General features: G+C 44.2%; 1 protein-coding gene across 3 annotated transcripts in view; it reads left to right on the forward strand.

Annotated features, from left to right (window-relative positions):
* The first annotated feature begins 218 nt into the window (after positions 1–218).
* GOLIM4 (golgi integral membrane protein 4) overlaps positions 219–19,579 on the forward strand; it is a 28,766-nt gene continuing 9,405 nt past the window's right edge. For 2 of the 3 annotated variants that reach the window (XM_084212309.1, XM_084212311.1), the window contains exons 1-7: positions 219–736; positions 12,628–12,702; positions 13,917–13,966; positions 14,853–14,906; positions 15,408–15,558; positions 16,735–16,817; positions 17,351–17,434. In XM_084212309.1, the coding sequence (XP_084068435.1) occupies positions 550–736; positions 12,628–12,702; positions 13,917–13,966; positions 14,853–14,906; positions 15,408–15,558; positions 16,735–16,817; positions 17,351–17,434 (684 nt within the window). In that variant the 5' untranslated portion in view covers positions 219–549. The remainder of the gene's footprint in view (positions 737–12,627; positions 12,703–13,916; positions 13,967–14,852; positions 14,907–15,407; positions 15,559–16,734; positions 16,818–17,350; positions 17,435–19,579) is intronic. The other variant, XM_084212310.1, reaches the window with a different exon arrangement.

Consider the following 19,579-nt stretch of genomic DNA (forward strand, 5'->3'; position numbering starts at 1 on the left):
CTGAGGGCGATGCGGGGCTGAGGGCGATGCGGGCGTGCAGGGATGAGGGGCAGAGGGGCTGAAGCCGGAGGCTGGAGGGGCGGGCGCGAAGCGCGGCCCGCTGCGGACGGACGCGGCGGGCACCCAATGCGCTCCGGAGGGAGGGCAGAGCCCCGCGGCCCGACCCAATGAGGCCGCGCCCGGAGCGGGACTTCCTTCGGGGATCCCGCAGCGGGGGAGCCGCGGCCGAGCGGGGACACGTCAGTGCGGGGCCGGGACCTGCCTTTGTTCCCCGCAGCCCCCGCCGGCCGCAGGGACCGGCAGTCGGCCACAGGGACGCGGAGCATCCCCGGCATGAGCCCCGCCGCTGCCCGCACCGCAGAGACCGCCCCGGGCGCCGCGGCCGTGCCCAGGGGCTGAAACGCTGGGCCGGCCCCGCCTCCGCCGTCCCTCCTTCCCTTCCTCCTTCTCCTCCTCCTCCTCCTGCTCCTCCCGGGGCCTCCGATGCCGCCGCCTCCCGCCCGCTGCTGAGCCGTGACGGGCGGGGGCCCTCGGGACCCCGCCGGGGACATGGGCAACGGGATGTGCTCCCGGAAACAGAAGCGGATTTTCCAGACGCTGCTGCTGCTGACCGTGGTGTTCGGGTTCCTGTACGGGGCGATGCTCTACTACGAGCTGCAGGGCCAGCTGAGGAAGGCTGAGGCCACGGCGCTCAAGTACCAGCAGCATCAGGAGTCGCTCTCAGCTCAGTTACAAGGTACTCCCTCGGCAGGAGCCTCTGCTGCCGTTCCCCAAGGCTTGCAGAACACCCTCCTCCTCCTCCTCCTCCGGCTGTCCAGCCTCTCTCAAAGTTTTGCTCCTTCTCCCCCTTCTTCTCCTCCAGCCTGTGGGGTTGTAGGGTTTCCCTAGGTGAGGTGTTGTGGGTCCCTACAGAGCTCTAATGCCCTCTTGCTCCCGCACATCCCGTGGTGGCTCTTATTCCCAAAGGACTGCACATCACTTGGCGATTCCTGGCACAAAAGGGAAAGGAAGGTGTGCAGTGCAGACTGTGTCCAGTCTGGGATTTTTGTGGGCTTCCCCCACAGAAACTCCCTTGTCTTACAGGGTTTTATGTTGAGCATCTGTCTGCAGCTCCTGGGCAGCATAAACCTTAAATAGCTCCAGGATGGAGGAGAGGAGTATTCTAATAAAGTGGTTTTAAAGGGTGATCTAAAAGTAAAGTTCAAGTAAGTTACTTGGGCAAGGCTGTTCTATAACTTTGAATTTCTTGGCTTTAAGGTGCCACATAAATACAGATCCTTGTGTATCTTGGTTTAAGGATGCAGCAGATGTGGGTGTCCCATAGTTGAAGATGAAAAGTTGTCTGTATCTGACATTTGCATGCCAAGAAATCAGAAGCAAATCAGCAGGGATGTACCTGAAACATCAATGGTCTGGGAAGTGAAAGACCACAGCACCTCTCTAATTGTCAAGTGCAAGGTTATCAGGTCAGCACAAAGCCCAGAGCCAGCTTTCAAGTTTTCTTTCTCAAAATAGCATGAAAGAAGAATCAGAGGGATCTGCTGTAGCAGCACTAAACTTCAGGGTGATCCTCAGCCATCCTTTTCCCTGTGGAACAGTCCATCAAAGCATGCCTGGCAGCGCACAGTTTGTGTGCAGAGAGCACAGAGTTGGGTGTATGCTGTTAGATTCTTACAGTGATTGCTTCCTTCAAGGTGTTCCGTCACCAGCTGACACCACCCTGACTTAGTATTTCAATTTCAGGCCATTTCCAGGTGATACCAGGGAGCTCTTTGGCAGAAGCCTTCATTTGAGTCACAGAAAAGGTGTAAAGGTTTGGCTGGGAAGGGGCTGTGTGGCAGATGGCTAAAGGGCCACTCTTGCTAGGCTGTGCATTTGCCAACAGAGGACACAGGAACATCTTGTTCTCAAGCTAAAATTTGACAAGTTGGCTTTTTCTGTTGCTCTGGCTTTGCCAAAGAGGAGTGTGCAACAGACTTTGTCCTGCCACATAGGAGAGATTCTCTGGATCAGACCTGTGAGGTCTGGACTGTTGATTTGAACTTCCCATACTTGAAACATGATTTTGAGTAACCACCATCTATCCAAGCATGTTCATGGGAGCTGCATTTTCTGTAATTCTCTTGCTTGTTTCAGTGTATCAATGGGAAATGTGAGCTATGGACCAGGATCTGGTAACATTAATAGATTTGATGATCCATGCAATAAACTCACATGGTTCTGGGATCCATGCCAGTGTATCAAGCCCATTAAGCAGGAGAATTTATCTATGCCAAGTATGGTAGCAGTAAACCCTGTTTAAAAAAAATAATCACTGGCAATTAAGTTGCAGAATACAAGGGAAAATAAAATGTAATAATAAAAAATGGTGCTCTAAATTTCCTGTGTTCTGGAAGTAGCTGTTAGACCTAAAAGAGAGTGAGAGCGCAAAGAAATACTAAATGCAGCAGCAGCAGCCCCTAGCTGCCTAATTTCCCACTAAAGTAAAGGGAAGTTATGTTCCTAAGGACTCCAGAGGATCTGGGAAATAAACTTTTCTTCCCTGTCTTTCTGCAATGGTCTCCCCTTCACAGTCAACTGGATTTTTGCAGCAGGAGTTTGTTAGTGAGGAGAACACAGAGAATCCAGAGTCTGTGCCCAGCTCACCTGGAGAGACATTGGCTGACTGGTGATATCCACCACCAAACACTTTCCTGAATCTGTCCTGTTTAACTCTCTGTTATGGAACAGCAGGAGGGAAGAGACTTGGAAACAACATAAAATGTTGACAGCAATTCCAGTTTGCAGGTGCATCTGACTGCACTTTGAACTTTTGATTTGAAACAAACTAGATTTTAAATCAACAGTGTTCCTGTTGCCAAATCAAAAAAAAACCAAAAAACAAAACAAACAGAAAAACCCCTCTATGACTATCTGAGCTACGTCTCTTGGCAGTCCAAAGATTATTCTTTGAGTTTATTGCTTTATGAGAATGATAAAATTAAAGTGTTGTAATGGTAAAGTAATGCAGCAGCCTATCTTTTCCATGCAGCATAACCAGTTTCTCTATAGATCCTGGACTAGAGATAACTTTGGGGCCTGAAATGTGATGGAAGCACCCTGAACTATTTTATAAATAAACTAGTTAAAGGGCAAAGTTAAAGGAAAGGAGGGTGCTGCAGCAGCAGGGATTGATTTCTTGGTGTTCACAGCTCTCCTGGGTGGTTGGATAAGACTTTAAAGCTGAGCAGAAGAGGGTACCTTGGATTTTGTTTCCTGAACAACCATTTCATCAGGAGGCTTTTATAGGTTTAAATGTAGACTACAAAAATAAAAAGGCAACTTCTAAAAGTGGTGTTTTTGAGAATGCTGAGGCTCTATTGTGGCAGGCTGGCTGTGCCCCTGGAAGTCTGACTGGAGTGAGTCTCTTGGAGAGCAGTGGAGTGTCACCTGTTGTGTGACTTTGTGTAGGGTTTTGTGGTGACTGCTGGAGCCTACAAAGGCAGTTCCTTTCTTGATTGCACACAGAGGAGCTTGGGGGCTCCCCTGTCAGGGCTTGTGAGTGAAACTTGAGTCCATTTGTGAAATGCCTGAGGTTCTTGGACACTCCTGAGTTTATGGACACAGTGGCAGTTTAGGACCTGAATGCCTTTGGTGTGCCCAAAATCTGAATCAAGATCCTCAGTCGTAGCTCAGAGTGGAGCTCCCTTCACTTCCTGCTGTCCCCCTACTGTTTTTCATGTTTTTATAGGTTTTTTTCCAAAATGTAGGTAATAACAACCTTCTTTTTGGTACTCGCCAGTTCTGCATGCCCGAATGAGCTGTTCTTTCTGGTTTTCCATGAAAAGCCAGCTGTCTTAGATTTTTATCTTTTTCATTGCCTTGTTTTGCTCAAACACAGCAACACCTGAAGGAGGCTCGATCTCCTGGGAATATGTGGGAAAATACCAAGGCAGAATGCACAGACCACTGGGAAATGGGGCAGGAGGAGTCTCAGAATCATTTAACACACACACCTGATCTGAAGAGAGCTGCCCATGGCTGTGGGTTTGGGGGGGTTCTGCTCTCCCTGGTGTTCACAGCTTCAGCCGCTCTGCTGAGAAGTGTTTGTGCCCCTTCCCTTGTCCCAGGGTACCAAGGGAAGGGGGCCAGACCTGGGGAACACAATAAGTGGGTTAGAGAGGCTGGGATCTTAAACTTACTCCCTTTAGAGGATCACCTTGCAGAAGATTTTGTAGAAGAATATCAAACTTTGGTATTTTTCTCTAACAAAGTTCTGCTGGGCATGGAGAAAGTAGGGCTGCTTTTGTAATCCACAAAGGGAGTACCAGGGGCAAAATTCAGAGATGACACAAAATTTTTTGACTGCTGGGAAAACCTGAAGTCATTGTTATCTACAAGGTCTTTCATAGAGAAGCTGATCTTCCCAGTAAGCTGATTATTTTAAAGTCTCATTCTCTGAGCACTATATACATTTGAAACATGGAGATAATCTTACTTAGTACTTCTTAAAGTGATAAAAGCAACACTTGATGCTTTTTGCCTCCTTTAGAACTGTGTCAGTCTAAGTCTTGAACTGTTGGCCATACAGGAACAGGCTTCAGTTGCTAGAACAGAACCACACTGAGAGCTGCAGGATTGAAAGTATGTACAGACACCTTTTTTAGCCCTTGCAGCTTATGTCTTCTCATCCTCTGGGTGTTAAGTAACCCCTTGTGTACTATTTTAATCTGTTTAATCTGTTTTAATCCCTAATCCTAATAACAGCCTACAGTTAGTGCCTCTTACTACCTTATTTTTTTCTGCTCTTCCTGTCAGTCTGATGGCTTTGTGCAATCTCTGTGCAGCCTGAGACTGTCCTGTGAGCCTGGCAGCCACCCCAGCAGGAACTCTGGGCTTGAGAGTTTTCCCTGCTGTGACCAAGGTGTGGATTTCCTCAAAGGTTTCTGATGCAGTGCTAGAAGGCAATGGCTGGAAAGCAAATGTGGGTTGCTCTGTGCCTGTTGTGCCAGTTCTAAAAGAAGGCTCCCTGAGGGGGTGGCCTGCTGGGGGTTGGTCAGATCTGTGGTAGCTTTATGAGTGGGGAATTGGACAATGCACTGCAGTCCTAGATCACAGTTCTGTATCACCTTAGTGGTTAATATTTATCATATCTGCGTGCAAGCTGCACAGATGCCAAAGCTGCTCTGACATCACAGAGTTCTGGGTGTACTTCACTATCACATCCCTTTTTTACAGTGTCTTAAACTTGTACCTTGAGTTGGCAGGGCTGGAAAGAGCCAGCACTACTTTTTATGGCTGATTTTTCACATGCATCAGACAAGTAGAGCTGCATCTGCTGCAGCTCCTGTGTGTTTGGTTGCTCTTCCTAATAACAGAATCCTGAATTCCTGTCATTCCTGTGACTTTCAGGTTGCACATGACACTGCAGCACTTTGATAGTGTTTTCTTGCTGCCTGAGAGATCCCTGGTAGCACTGTAAGAGGAGAGGTTGGTTCTGTGTGTCCTTCCCCTGAAATGGCAAGTGCAGCATCCCAAATTCTGCTACCTGGCTGCCTGAAATGGAAAGCTTTGGTTTGTAACCTCCTCTAAGCACCTGGCTCCATTTTTTTTTTACCTCCATTCACATTTTTAATTGATATTTCATATTCTAAATACTTAAAAAACATGAAATACTTGAAATTGTGCAGAATTTTAGTATGGAAGAGGTATATGGTGTAATGTACATTTATACATATTTATATATATGCATTTGCATGTACATATAAGTGTGTATAGACTAGGTAGAGATGTGTCTGTTTTGCAGCCCAACCTCAAGATTTTGGGTTATCTGGAATTATCCATCTCTTACTCATAACTCAAGGACAGAAAAGGTGCTGGAGCTCTGTTCAGATCAGTGAACTCAGGGAAGTCTGTTTCTAGGTCCATTGCAGAATTTCCATGTCCAGCAGCTGAATTCTGACTTGAAAGATAAATTGAGCCTGTGCCCATATTTATGTGTAATCCATGCCCAAGTGCTCTTTCCTTGTGGACACACCAGTTCCAGGATAAATTCTGGATAACCAGAGCTGCAGCATTCCCTCTGCACCCCAGCTGGAGCCTGGCTGAGGATCACGGGGCAGCCTGCAGGAATTTTGAGCAGAATGAGGTAATGGGCTGGGTTTGTTCCCTGGGCTTTGGTGTTCCCCCTCCCCGGTTTGACACAGGACCTGGTAGCCAAGGTGATGCAAAACAGATCCAAATATTTGTTACTGATGGTGGTTTAAGCCTCCTAAAGCTTGTCAGTGGTGGAGCTGAGTGGTCACTTCAGAGCTGGGGCAGCAGGAGGGAGGCAGGATGGGTTGATGGGGGTGAGTTTGCATTCTGGCTCCTTGGACATTCATATTCCTGCCTGACTGAATTCCTGAGCCTTAAAAATGATGTTCCAAGCACATTGTCTCACTGGGCTGGCTGTTTGCTTGTCAGCCTGTGAGTTTGGGTGGGGCAACTTATGAGTAAGGTTTCCACCCTCTCAGAGATGTGAGTGCCCATTATAGCATCTCTGATGTGCTGCTGAGGATATTGCCAGCAATTTGTGGCTAACACAGTTCACTTTGCTCCTTTTGGAATGGGATCCTTGCAGGGGAAAAGTCATTTAATCTGCCCTGCTGAAAGTCAGGTGCTGCTTTGAGGTTTGATGGTAATGAAAGCTAAATAAATCAGATTACTGGAAAAAATGAGCTCTACAGAACAAGTAATTAAAGCTGAATCTTTTGTTGGGTGATTTTTCTTGGGATTTTCAGGATTCAGGGGTGTGAATTTCTAGTCATGTCAGAGCCTGAGGTGAGCTCTTGAGGAATTCATCTGTTTAGATGCTGTCCTTGTTTAAGGAAGGGTCTTGTGAGCTGGATGCACTTCTGATCTTTTTTGTGGTCACCCAAACCTCCCGAGATTTTCTACTTTGTATTTTTAATTAATCAGTAAAAGAAACTGCAATTGTTCCACCTTGTCCTCTGTGTTTTCCCCCTCCCCTAAAGTACCTGAAATTAGCTGCTATCCTATTTTTCTGAGGTGACTCAGATCCCAGAGTTTGGCAGTCATTTCCAGGGCTTAATTACAGACCTGATGAGAGAAGTATGGCCTGCCTGAGCTGCTAGAGGGCAGAGTAAGGAGCCTGCTCCAGTCCACACCACCACACTCAACTAAACCATTTTCAGTCAAAAAATGAATCACTGACTCAAACCCTTGATTTCTGGATGCAGTTTGTGCATCTACAAATTGGGCTTTTTTCTTCAAGCTGTATTATTTACTAATTCCTAAAATAGATATTTATGTACATCCTGACACCATGTAGATATAATCACTAACCCTTCATAAAATTGAAAAAAACTGTAAAAGACACTTTGAGAGAAAAAACAGGCCCTTGTTTTCTGGAGCTGAGGGTTGAGCAGACCCAGAGATTCAGAGGTGATGTGAGAAGAAAACTATTGTCCCTGCAGCTTTTACCAATGTTTATGTGTTGTTGTGCTAGTTTTAGTCTAAAATCACTACACAGGTTTTGTTTGAACTATTTGCATTTATCATCACTCAAAAAAAACCCCAAATCCTTTATCATCTACTGATGTATAGAAAAGCAGCAATGCTGATCCCACCCATGGTACCAAGGGTTGGAAGAAACCTTTTGTGGAGTGCACTGGAAATCATTTCTGGAAACATGATCTCCTTCCTGATAAAAGTCAGGTCTGAAGCCTATCTGTGAGGGATTAAATATTTAATCACATTTAATACCCCTTCTCCATCTTATTTTTAGCAGTAGCTATTACAGTTTACTCTTTAAACATGAGAAATCCTTCCTTCTGTCCCAACTTACCTTACATCTGTTGTTTCCTAGAGGTGTTATTGACTTCTAAGAAAGGCAGTGTGTGAGGCAGGCTGCAGTAAAAGGATTCTGTTAAATGTAGATGTTTGCTCCAGTTTAATAATTAATTTTCCTGTCATCCTTACAATCAAATAAATAGAGGCCACAATGATCCCTTAGAAGTACAAGTCTGTGTTTCTAGGGTGCATTAATGGGCCAAATTCTCCAGCATTTCCCATTTTTCAGAACTGCAGGGAAGGCAAAACTAGAATTGCTTACTGGAACCTTTTGTTGGAACTTCTTCCTGGAATATTGAGTAAGTCAGAGGAACAGGATTATTTATTTGATAGCTCATTTTTCATGATGTCTGAAAGTATGTTCTGCTTTCTCATAAAATATCCCCTGAATGTAAAGATCCAGATATTAAATACAAACTTTTCAAATTATTACTACTCTGAACAAAATAAATGCTTAGGGAATTCAGTCAAAGTGGGGATCATTTTTAAAAACACAACTGCCAATGCGTGGTGTGGTTTTCCAGGAGGAATTTGACATGACTGGCTGTCATTAGACAAAACCATAACTTGATCATGTGAGTAAATTGCCAAGTGTAGGAGTTTGTTTGGAAGTCAAGGTAATTCTCATCATCCCCACAGTGCCAGCTGTGGTTTGCAGAGAGCAAAATGAGAGCAGTCCATCCCTGCCTGGATGTTCCACTGTGAAGCCTCACACACAATCAGTTTCACCTTACCTTGGTCTCTATTTCTGTCCTTTTTTTGTGGAAATTCAAACCAGAAAAGTTCAAGGACATAAATTACTAAATTTATATATTATGTTGTTTATATATTATGTTTATATAATATGTTGTTCAATATATTGTAAATATTATGGCTTGGAGCAGCCTGGTCTAGAGGCAGTGAAGGTGTCCCTGACCATGGCAGGGGGGTGGAACAAGCTGAGATTTAAGGTTCCTTCCAAGCCAAACCATTCTATGATAAATAATTTTTTTTTGTAATGTTGTTTTCTTGCTCTGTATTTAAACCAGAGATTTCCTAGTCTTTATTGTGGAAATACTTCCATTTTTTCCAAGATATTTGCAGGGTCACTGGAATATCCATTTATTGCTAAATCCTCAGTTGAATCTGTGAAAATAGATGGAGCTCAGACTGTGATACTGAGGCCAGCATGGCTTGTACTGTGGTAGGGAATCCTGCTGCTGCAGTTTGATAAGCTGTTCCTGATAAGATTATCAGTAGTGAAATCAGTGGATCTTGTTTGAAAGCAGATTCACTGATTGAAATACAGGGCTGGAAGCTTGGGGAGCAGGTCTTGTAATAATAATATCTCCTCCCAGCATGAAATGTGTCAGAGGAGTCATGAAATGTCATCTGAGGTCAAAATTGTAACTACTGTCACTGGATTATAGAATTTGTCCTACACCTCGTATTGAAGGGATCCCTCTTTGACTCGTGGAAATGCTTTACTCTCAGCAGAAAGGCTTTTTCCATGGTTTACATTTGAAATGGTTCTATTTGCAGGGACAAGAATGAGGAATTAACTATTTTTATAGCAAGTCTGTGTTCTGTGTTCTACAGACCTTCAGTGTCACCAGAGAGGTGCCAGGGTGGTTTACCCCATGCTGCTGGCTCAGTTCAACTCTGCCACAGTGTGAGGGAAAACAACACTGAGTGTTGCCAAGACTACTGAAATCTGCTGGTTTTAAGTGAAAGATACTACTGTAAGCTCAGAGAAAGATTTCAGAATTGTGTAACAAGCACTCATGTTGAAATTAGTAAAATTTCTTGTATCGTGTATATTTAAATCCCAACGTAATCCTAATTTTCCAGGGAGCTGTGGCATTTTAGACTCTGGATAATCCTTCTCACGGACCAAATGATTAAAGTAACACAGTCGCAAAATTTCTGATAATGTAAGAAATGCTTTCTTTTAAATGTACAGTAATGGCTTATTTTGCTTAATAGCAGCTTTATTGCTTAGAGGGGCAGAGCAAAGATAAGAGAAGGAACGTTGACTGTTAAATAATCTCAATTTCATCACCTCCCTGACCCCTGTGGTGTAATTAACGCTCAGCACTGGTGGAAGTGGTGCAATCTGGGAACATGCAGGGCATTCCACACCTCCCTTCTCCCTCACTTCCTTTTCTTTATGGGGGAAACCTTGAGGACTTGATTCTGTTGGGGTGTTCTCCAGGAGTTTCGGTGTTTCCTTGTTGAAGGTGAAAAGTCCTTTATTGATCTGTGAGGTTAACAGTTGAGTTTCTGGTCTCTGAGAGTTTGTGGGTCTTTGTTCATTCGTGTAGGTTACATTCTATAGGTAATTTCAAGAATTAAGCTGGCACCTGCAGTAATTCCAGCTTTGGAATAGTGCCTATTAGCCATTAAATGACAACATTTTTTCCCTTTTTTTACCATTCTGTTAAATATAATGTAGAAATAAAGTTCAGTTATTTGTGCAAAGATCAGTGCAAAATTAAAAGCTTACCCTAGGAAAAAATGATTTGTGCATCCCAGCTGTGGGATTTTGTCAGATTCCTTATATAGGTTCCATCCCCTGCTGGGATGGACTTTTCTATAAAAGCTGTTTTTCAGTGTATTTATTTCTTTCAGATTCTTGCTCCGACATCTTATATCCAGGTTGGCAGTGAAGAAGGAGAAATTCCTTCTGTAGTAACAAGTCCCTTAGATAAAGACTAGGAAAGTCTGTTTTATGTTAAATTTCCTAACTGGTGGAAATAATTCAACTTTATGGGAGATTAACTCCAGTATGTATTTAAAAAACCTACTCCCCAAAGGAGCAAGTGAGGAAACATGGGAGCTGTGCTTTGTTAATAATTATTTTTGCTCAACACCTTCAGTGCATTGCACTTTATGGACTTTTATCAGAGGGGAACATGATAGGCCAATCAGTAACTGAACTCAGAGGGCAGAGGTGAGGGAGGAGGTTTCTCCTTGCTCTTTTTATTCACCTGAGGGTTTGTTTTAGGACTTCTCCAGCTTTGACCCAGTGTTTCAAGGATTGCTACTCAGCAGCTAGAGGAGAAGCTGCACTGCCTGTGTTCAGACCCTGCAGGTGCAGGGTGAAGCCCAGAGCTTGGCAGGGATGCTCTGAGCATCCCAAAAACCCAAATCCTGCCTTCTCTGCCCCTTTCTCCTGCCCCTGTGGTGGGCTGGCTGTGCAGGGTTCCCCCCCACAGACACACTTGTTAAAGCAGCAGCAGGAGCTGTGAAGGTGCACTTGCAGATGGAGAAGTGGAATGGAAAATGTTCCCTCCAAATCCATTTGTGGTTTCGTGTCTCTGCCAAAAACCCTGTTCCACCCTGATTGCATGGGAGGGGAAGCCCATTATGGATTTTCATTGCTCTCCTGAGCTGCTCTGCTGCCACTGTTCCTTTTGCACAATAATTCAGCATTCACCACCTTCAGGGCTGAAATAAAACCATCACTGTAGTGCTGCGTAGTGCTGTCTTTTTTTTCTTTTTTCTTCCCTTCTCCAAGCCTGCTGGTGACTTTTTGAATATTCATTCCTGCTTGTTCCCTTCCAGAGGGTGTTGATACATTGGCTCGTCTTGACTGATGCCCTTGACTTTAGAAGATAAATAGCAAAGTGGAGATAGGTGCCAGGGATTGATTAGCAATCCAGCTTCAGAGCTAAAACATAAACACTTATAGATAAGGCTGCAGAATGCACCTTGGTGGAATTAAGAACATGTTTTAAGGTGCAAGAGGAGTTTTCTGCGGCTGCCAAGATACAAATCTTTATTTGATGCTTCTTGTTGAAGGCTTGCATTCATCAATGGTTTGTTCTCAGAAAATGAGTTTCCTGGTTTTGATGGAAAAGTCACACATTGTTTTATTGCAAATTAATAACTCATTAAAAGAATGCAATCTGTAATTTGGGCAGTGAAAGATACTTGTGTTAAACTGAGCTTAAACCCATATAGTTGTACATTTCTGGGAGTTTTAATTGATATCTTTGCTGCAATCTTGGCTGTTTAAGATAATGAGAGGTGAGGAAAGGGTAAATAGGGACTGATGTGCCACATCCAAAGCACAGCCTGAATTAAATCCTGCTTTACTGGCAGCCAAATGGGGAACTTTGTGCCAGAGGACATTGAATGTCCTAAACACACCTGGATACAACCAGCAAAGTCATGAACGTAAACCCCATTTTGGGGTGGTGTCTGCAAAGGAAGCATGGGCAGCTTGGACGGTCCTTGGGAGTCATTTTTGCAGGGAGGCAGTGCAGAGGAATACTGTATTCCCAGTTTTTGGAAGAATTTAGGGTGGCTCCCAGGTTCCCCATGGCTCAGCTTAGGCAGCAGTGCCCTGCTGCACCTCCAGGAGCTGTCCTGCCCATGGGCACCTCCTTTCCCTCCTTGTGCTGCCAGGAATTCCTCTGGCAGCAGAGCTGCCCTGTTTTACTTCCTTGTCTCCGTGCAAACAAGGCAGGGAAGGATGGAAGCATGGAAAATGCCCCTGCATTCCTGAGAAGCAAAGAGGCTTTGGTAGCTCCACCACAGCTGGCTGCCTTCACAAACAAATCCCTCACCTGGTTATCACATTCTGTGTTAGCCATGCAAATAACCCAGGATTTGGGATCGATAAGGGGTGCAAAAAGGGAAAAAGTTACTGTCGCAAGGGTTGCAAACAGCCCTTTATCCCATGACCTCATTCCACTTGTATTTTCCTGGTGCATTCTGTGCCAACACTCCCTGGGTGTGTTGGGGTTGATGGTGAGGTTTGTGTATGTTACTTTTGAAATTAATTGTGAACAAAATTTCTCTTTTCAGTTGTGTATGAGCACCGGTCAAGATTAGAAAAGTCACTGCAAAAGGAAAGGCTGGAACATAAGAAAGCAAAGGAAGGTAAAAATGTACTTTTCACTTTGATATTTAACTTGATTATAGCAGAAAGTAATTTCAAATGGTTTTTCTTAAATTTTAAATCAGTTGGGTAATATATAAGCAATATATTAGGATCCACTTGACAGAGCTGTGCTGCTCTTTCTAGTCATTCTTTTTTATTTAATCTTTTTTAATCAGGTCTTTTTAAAAGCAATCATCTTTTTAATACTATTTAAAGCTGACTGCAATATGAAGTAATAAACGCAGGGAATATGTTTGTATCCATGTACATAAAAAACCCAACATGTATGTGGGGTATGGGCATGTGTAAATCCTGTCCTGGCATGCCAAAAATTCAAAACTTGTACCAAAACCATGGGATCTTTTCCTGCATTCCATCAACAAGGAATTAAACTTGGAATGAGGACTTTTACACGTGCTTTAGGGTGAGCACATGCTTATACACCTTTTCCTGATTAAAACCAAATTCTAGGTGTGGGTGAGGCAAACACAAATTGCGTTTCTTACATCTCTGTTTGCCCTCTGTGGAAGTTCAGCAGGATTCAATCCTCTGAGTTTCCCCAGTCTCTAAATTCGCTGCTATTTTCAGGGTAGAGCCTCTGTTCTTCCTAAAACTGAGGACTCAGCTGCTGAATTAAAAATATGACTTTAGCAGAGCTGACAAGGAGTGAGAAATGATTCTCACCGTGCAGGTCTCGGTGGGTTTCTGGTGCCATCTAGTGTAGAATGGTCCTGCTGCTACCCGAGGGGGAGGCACCTTTTCAAACCCTGGAAACAGAGAGAGGTCAAGAAATAAATGAGGGAATGTTTTCTTATTTCCAAGAATACATAGTTAATAAATTCCCTTTTCCTTTTGAATGATGCTCTTGGGCCTCCACTGGGAGAGTTCATGTGTCAGATTTAATTACCCATCTGTAGAGTTGAGCCTGAACTCTGCATCTCTCACTATGGTAGGAAAACTTTAAGTGAAAATATTTTATGAACCTTTTTAAAGTTTGTGCATTTTAAGAATTTGCTCATTTTGTCAAATTCTCCATAGGTTCTTTTTCTTTTTCCTTTTCCTTTTTTTTTTTTTAAGATCTTTTGAAAATTGTTTCTGCATGAATATTCAGCTCTTGAAGAGAATTTATGTACTCAACAGTCGAGTTATTCAAGCACAGATTCTCATCTTCCTGGTGTTTTTTTTTCATCATTACTTTCCTTTTATGTTGCAGATTTTCTTGTTTATAAACTAGAAGCACAGGAAACACTAAATAAAGGAAGGGTAAGTCATCATGCCTAGTACAAGTTTTTAATAGCTGATGCTATTTGAGTTGCAAGGAAAAGGAAATACTTTGCAATTATGACTGTTCAAAGGAAGAGATCTTGCAAAATACTAATTGAAAGAGCTCTCACTTATCCCAGTTCTGCTCTGCATTCATAAGTGCTCTCCAATTCCTAATTATTTGAGCTATAGTGGGAGATACTAATACCTCTCCAGAAAATTAATTTAGAAAATAATCCCCTGTTTATAGTATGGTAGTTCAAACGTAATGTTGTTTTATTTAAGGGGAAAGGGGAATAAGAAGGTGTTAGAAATCTTTTTGTAGCTTAGCCCCCAGGGAAAATAACAGTGACAGCTTTCTAACACATGGGCTTTGAACTGGAAAGCATAAAGACATCAAGAAACTTTGTTTTATATACCAAGTGCCAGAAGGAAAGCTCTATCTGGCAGAGGACCCAGAAACCTGTAAAGAGCTCTTTATAAAGCAAGTAAATTAGGATTTTATGGCTATTTCATGTTGAAACTGGGGAGCAGTTTGGGAGCTGAGGAGCAGGAGTTAAAATAGGTTGTTGCTGTAGTAGGTACAGAGTGTGGAAGCATGCTCTGCTCCAAAGCCTGGGGAGAGATGGATTTGTGTTCTGGGGAGCTCCAAAGCCAGGGGAGAGATGGATTTGTGTCCTGGGGAGCTCCAAAGCCAGGGGGGAGATGGATTTGTGTCCTGGGGAGCTCCAAAGCCAGGGGGGAGATGGATTTGTGTCCTGGGGAGCTCCAAAGCCAGGGGGGAGATGGATTTGTGTCCTAGGGAGCTGCATGCCTTGGCTGGTGACTCCCAAAAGCTGTGTGTGCAGAACTCAGGGGGTTTCACAGGAGTGCTTTTGTTTTCCAGCAAGACTCCAACAGCAGATACAGCGCCCTGAGCGTGCAGCACCAGATGCTGAAGGTGGGTGACTGGGGCAGCAGAGCACCTCTGCAACTGGTTTTGCTGGGGGGACACAGCCTCCTGGCTTCTGGCATCACTGCAGAGTGCCAGGGTGTGGACAGTGCCTGCCTCTGACTGTTAAAAGATGGTTTCCTGCAGATTTTCCTAGTCAGGCTTTCCAGTGGGTAATTTAATCTTATCAGATGCAATTACTTGAAGGGAAGGCTGGCTTATCAGCCCTCATGTAGTTTGGCACGTAGGGATTTTCTGAGACACATTCAGCAGCTCCCAGGGGGACAGTGCTGCTCTGGGGTGAGGTGACACAGCCCTGGAAGAGGAGCCTGCTCATCACAGAGATCATTTTGTGTTTGGAAGGAGCTGCAATGTGCATGCTTTGAATAATAACCCTCCTGTTATGAATGCTTCCTATTCATCTGCACTTACTAAACAAATTGCCAAAGACAATATTAGCCAGATCTGCAGATACAGAGCTGTTCCAGTGTCCCAACTTGGTATTTGCAGAGTCAACACGAAGAACTGAAGAAACAGCACGCTGACCTTGAGGAAGATCACCGAAAACAGGGAGAGGAGTTTAGCAGGACATTCAGTGATCACAAGGAGAGATACCTGCAGCTGCAGCAGGAAAAGGAGCAGGAGATCTCCAAGCTGAAGGGTAAATTTAACCTGTGTCTGGCTGCCCACATTAGATTGGGTGTTTGGCTTTGTCTAGTGTGAGAGAGACATTTTCCTTGTTCTCACTCACAGGTCGTTTGTGCATCTTCTACCTCCTGACAAGTTCCATTTTATTGATGATTTTCTGAGGCCTCTCTCTGAAATCTGTTCATATGTGCTCTGTGTTTCTGTCTGGGTCACAGAAATAGCAAAAAACCCAGCACTTAAAAGCCTGTCCAGTGTCAGAGGTTGTTGAGTCAGTCTTTAATTTTTAATTCTAAGACTGGTATAAACCTGGCAAAAAAGGTTTGCCTCCTTTTGTTTGTGACTGAAAGGCAATCTAAGAATATTTGCCACTGCTAGCAGAGATGTAATTGTGCCTCTTTCTGAAGTGACTTTATTTACATTTTATACCTCCTTTTTACCTGTATGTGCCAGCTCCTCTGGAGCACATTGCACCTTTATACTTGAGTGATGAATTCAGTTTTTGCTCTTGGCATCCAGTTTCCTGTTGGAGATTCTGGGCAGTTTTCAGGCCTCCTCCATCCTCATTACACAGTTCCATGGAGCAGAAGGATGGGGCTGTGTCCATCAGAGCCTTCTCTGCCACCTGTCCCTAACACAGGGGTTGGTTCTGGAGCTGTTTGTCTGCACTGCAGGCAGAGGTTGTTTGTTGGCTCCATGTGGACATCATGTAAAAAGTGGGAATAGAAGCCTCTGTCCCTGATCCCAGAAGCTTTTGGAGCCATCTGGGTATCCCTTCTAAAGGAATAGCTGGGTCCTGTGACAGAAAATTCTCACTCACCAGGTGTGATGTGGGGAAAGAGGGGAGGGTGCCTTCCTCTCTGCCTTTCCAGGATTCAGATTTCCAGAGGGAATTTTGCCATCTGCAGCACCCAGCAGGAGCAGTGATGCAGAATTCCAGGTGCAGGCTGGGTGCACTGATAGAGAATTTCACCAAATGTTATGATTTTCTGCTTGAAAATGGAAAGCTTTTAATAGGGCTGGGGAGAGAGGTAAGAAAAACAAACCATACAATTATTCTACCTAATTTTTACTACAGTACTCGTGTGGGATTTTATGTAGATTGGGTTATAATCTTAATTTTAGTGCTTAGCCTGGTGTTACAAATCCAGCAGGTTTAAACTCTGTATTTCTTCTCATTTCTTTTCAACAGAATCCCTGTATAACTTACGGGAGGAGAACAGGCAGCTGAGAAAAGCTCACCAAGACATTCACACCCAGCTGCAGGATGTCAAGGTAGGCCTTGCTCTGAGGAGAACTTTCAAAATCATGAGGAAAAAATTTTCCCAAGTTTTCCCTAGCCCAAAGCAGGCTGTGCTGTAGACTTGTAGTTTCTGTTATGTGGGAAAAAGGAGAGGAATAGGCTGGACAGGATTTGTCTTTTGCAACCTGAACTTTAGGTGTATGCACATAAAAAAATAAAAAGTGTTTAGTACAGAAATCAGGATTTAGTTTTACAAGGTAAAAATTGGGTTTTGGCAAAACTCAATGCCTAATGTTTTCCATCTCTATTTTTTTTTAATGTTCATCAACATCTACCCCTACTTTTAATTTTATTTTAGTAACACAAATCCTGACCTCCAAATTGCTTCCCTGGTGTGCTTGCTTCCTCTGCCTGTTTAATATGCATTCCATGTGAAATAAATAAACTCCAGCTAAGGATTTTTCTTTTCAAAATAAATTGAATTATCTTCCTAGTTCAAACCCCCCCTAACTGATCTTTAGAATGAACTTTATGTGAAACGTGTGATGTTCTTCTTTTTGTGTAGCAACAGCATAAGAACTTACTGTCCCAGCACAACGAGCTTGTGGTGACATTGGAAGACCACAAGAGTGCACTAGCTGCTGCTCAGGTTAGAAGGAAAGCAGCTCCTGCTGGCTCTCAGCTTCCCAAATCTCTGTCTCCAAACCTCTCCTGGCTGCAGGGTGCTGCATGTGCCTCTGGCATGGGGACCCAGGAGTGCATGGCACACAGGGGCTGCTGCCCAGAGGGCTCAGGGGACAGAGCAGGCTGGGGGCCAGCCCAGCAGTGCATGTGGTCCTGGCAAGAGAGTCTCTGCTTCCCTGGGAGCTGTCAGTGCCTTTCTGTCTCTGTCCTCTCTGATGGAACTGCTGTGAGCACCCTGCACTCTGGCCTTCACATTTATCTCTTAGCCCTGGGTGCTGGTGTACGATCTCTTCTTGTGTGGCTGGGGAGGTTGTGAGGTTTTCATGGATTTCCAGAGTGGTCTGGAATAAGCTCATCCAGTGCCATCCCTGCCACGGTGACACGTTCCACCATCCCAGAGTGCTCCAAGCCCCAATGTCATCCTGGCCTTGGACACTTCAGGGATCCAGGGGCTGCTCTGGGCAATGCACATCAGTGCAGCAGCAGCAGAACATAGATGGAGATGTGTATGGAGCTATGAAAACTCCAGGTGCAACTCAGTTTAGATTTTAGAACATCCAGCAGCATTAAGGTCCTTAAATGCCATTTTCAAGTGAACTATCCATGAAGCACAAACTGTTGCAGGCTCAGTCAGCTGTGCCAGTGCAAGCTGTGGAGGCCACAGGGAATCTGGAAGTGGGAGTGATGTTGGAGCAGAGGAAGACTTTTGGTGAAAGATCACAGGGAAAGGCAATGAGGCAGTGTGAAGTTATTTTTATTCCTGACTGATTTCCTTCATTTAAGCATTTTCACAGTCCACAAAATCGTTAGCAGCATTAGAAGCATTGAATTTTTTTTTTCCCAGTTCTTGTTGTGCCTGTCAATATGTGTAAGATACTCAAAGACCAGGTAAAGATCAGGAAGGTCTCTCACAGACTGAATATCTGAAGAATCATCGTCTGCAGTACTAACCCACACTGGCAGATAATTTTGAGCTCTTCTCCCACTGGCCATGTTTGCTGTGTGGTGTGTGCTGATGACATCTGAAATTCCTCAAGGCCATGTGGAGGGGCTGATTTGAGGTTCACCAAGCCCAAAGGGAAGCTCCCCACTTTCCTGGCTTTGATTCAGTTCTTTAATTAGAAAGCCTGTGTCATACAAAGCCTCTCTGTCTGCAGCCAGGCTGTGTCATTTGTCCTGTGGGGACCCTCCAGGGAAGGGTCTTGCACATGCCTTGAGAACAGAGGGTGTTTCAGACTTTTATGTGGTTTCTCCTGCAAACCAGCTGCAAAGTCCCCTAGGGATTCTTTCCCAGCTCCATAAATGATTGCTCTATTTCTGGGTGTATTCTAGGCATTGAACACCAGTAGTCAATACTGCACTAACCTGAACCTTTAAAGCATTTTGGTCTTAGTGCTTTTTCCCAGCCAGGCAGATTAATTATACATTTAAATAAACCCTGCCTTCTGCCAGCATCAGCACCTTTTAAGCTGTGGCCTTGACTCAGAATGTTCAGTTTAGTGACTCTGCTGTGCACTCTGCTTTCCCTTTAGGCCATTCTGTTTTAGGCATCCATAGGCTTGTGGAGGTTCTCAAACACACCCACATGTTCCCTGGAGCAGCAGGGAAACTCTCTGGTGTGGCACCTGTCGTGTGTGCAGCTGATCAGCCTTTATACACCCTGCCCACCCCAAAAAATCCTCTTTCACTGGAAATCTTCTTACTGCAGAGCTAGGGATTGGGGTACCAACCTTGCTGGATTTTCATTAAAGCTCCCTGATCCTGTTCAAAGTTAAACACTAAATCAAATTCCAACAGTTTACTGTTGCATTTCAGGAAGCCTTTAGAAATTTACATTTTCCTTCCACTTCTTTTCTTTTTTTCCCTTCTGCTTTTCCCCTTGCTCTTCACCACTGTGACTTTCTTTGCCTCAGTTCTGTATGTTGCCTGTTGTCTTGTCTAACACCTGTCTAAATGTTGAGCACTTGGCATTTTCATGACACGTAGATGTACTTTAAAACTTCTGTTTCTGAAAGAGCTGCACTTCTTTCTACCAGCAAAGGAGAAGTTGTGGTGCTTTTGACTTCCCTCACTTTAGTCTGCCAGGCAAGCTTCATCATCCCCTTCTGAC

The sequence above is a fragment of the Fringilla coelebs genome (genome assembly GCF_963513975.1).
Source record: "Fringilla coelebs genome assembly, chromosome: 10".
NCBI classification, from domain to species: Eukaryota; Metazoa; Chordata; class Aves; order Passeriformes; family Fringillidae; genus Fringilla; species Fringilla coelebs.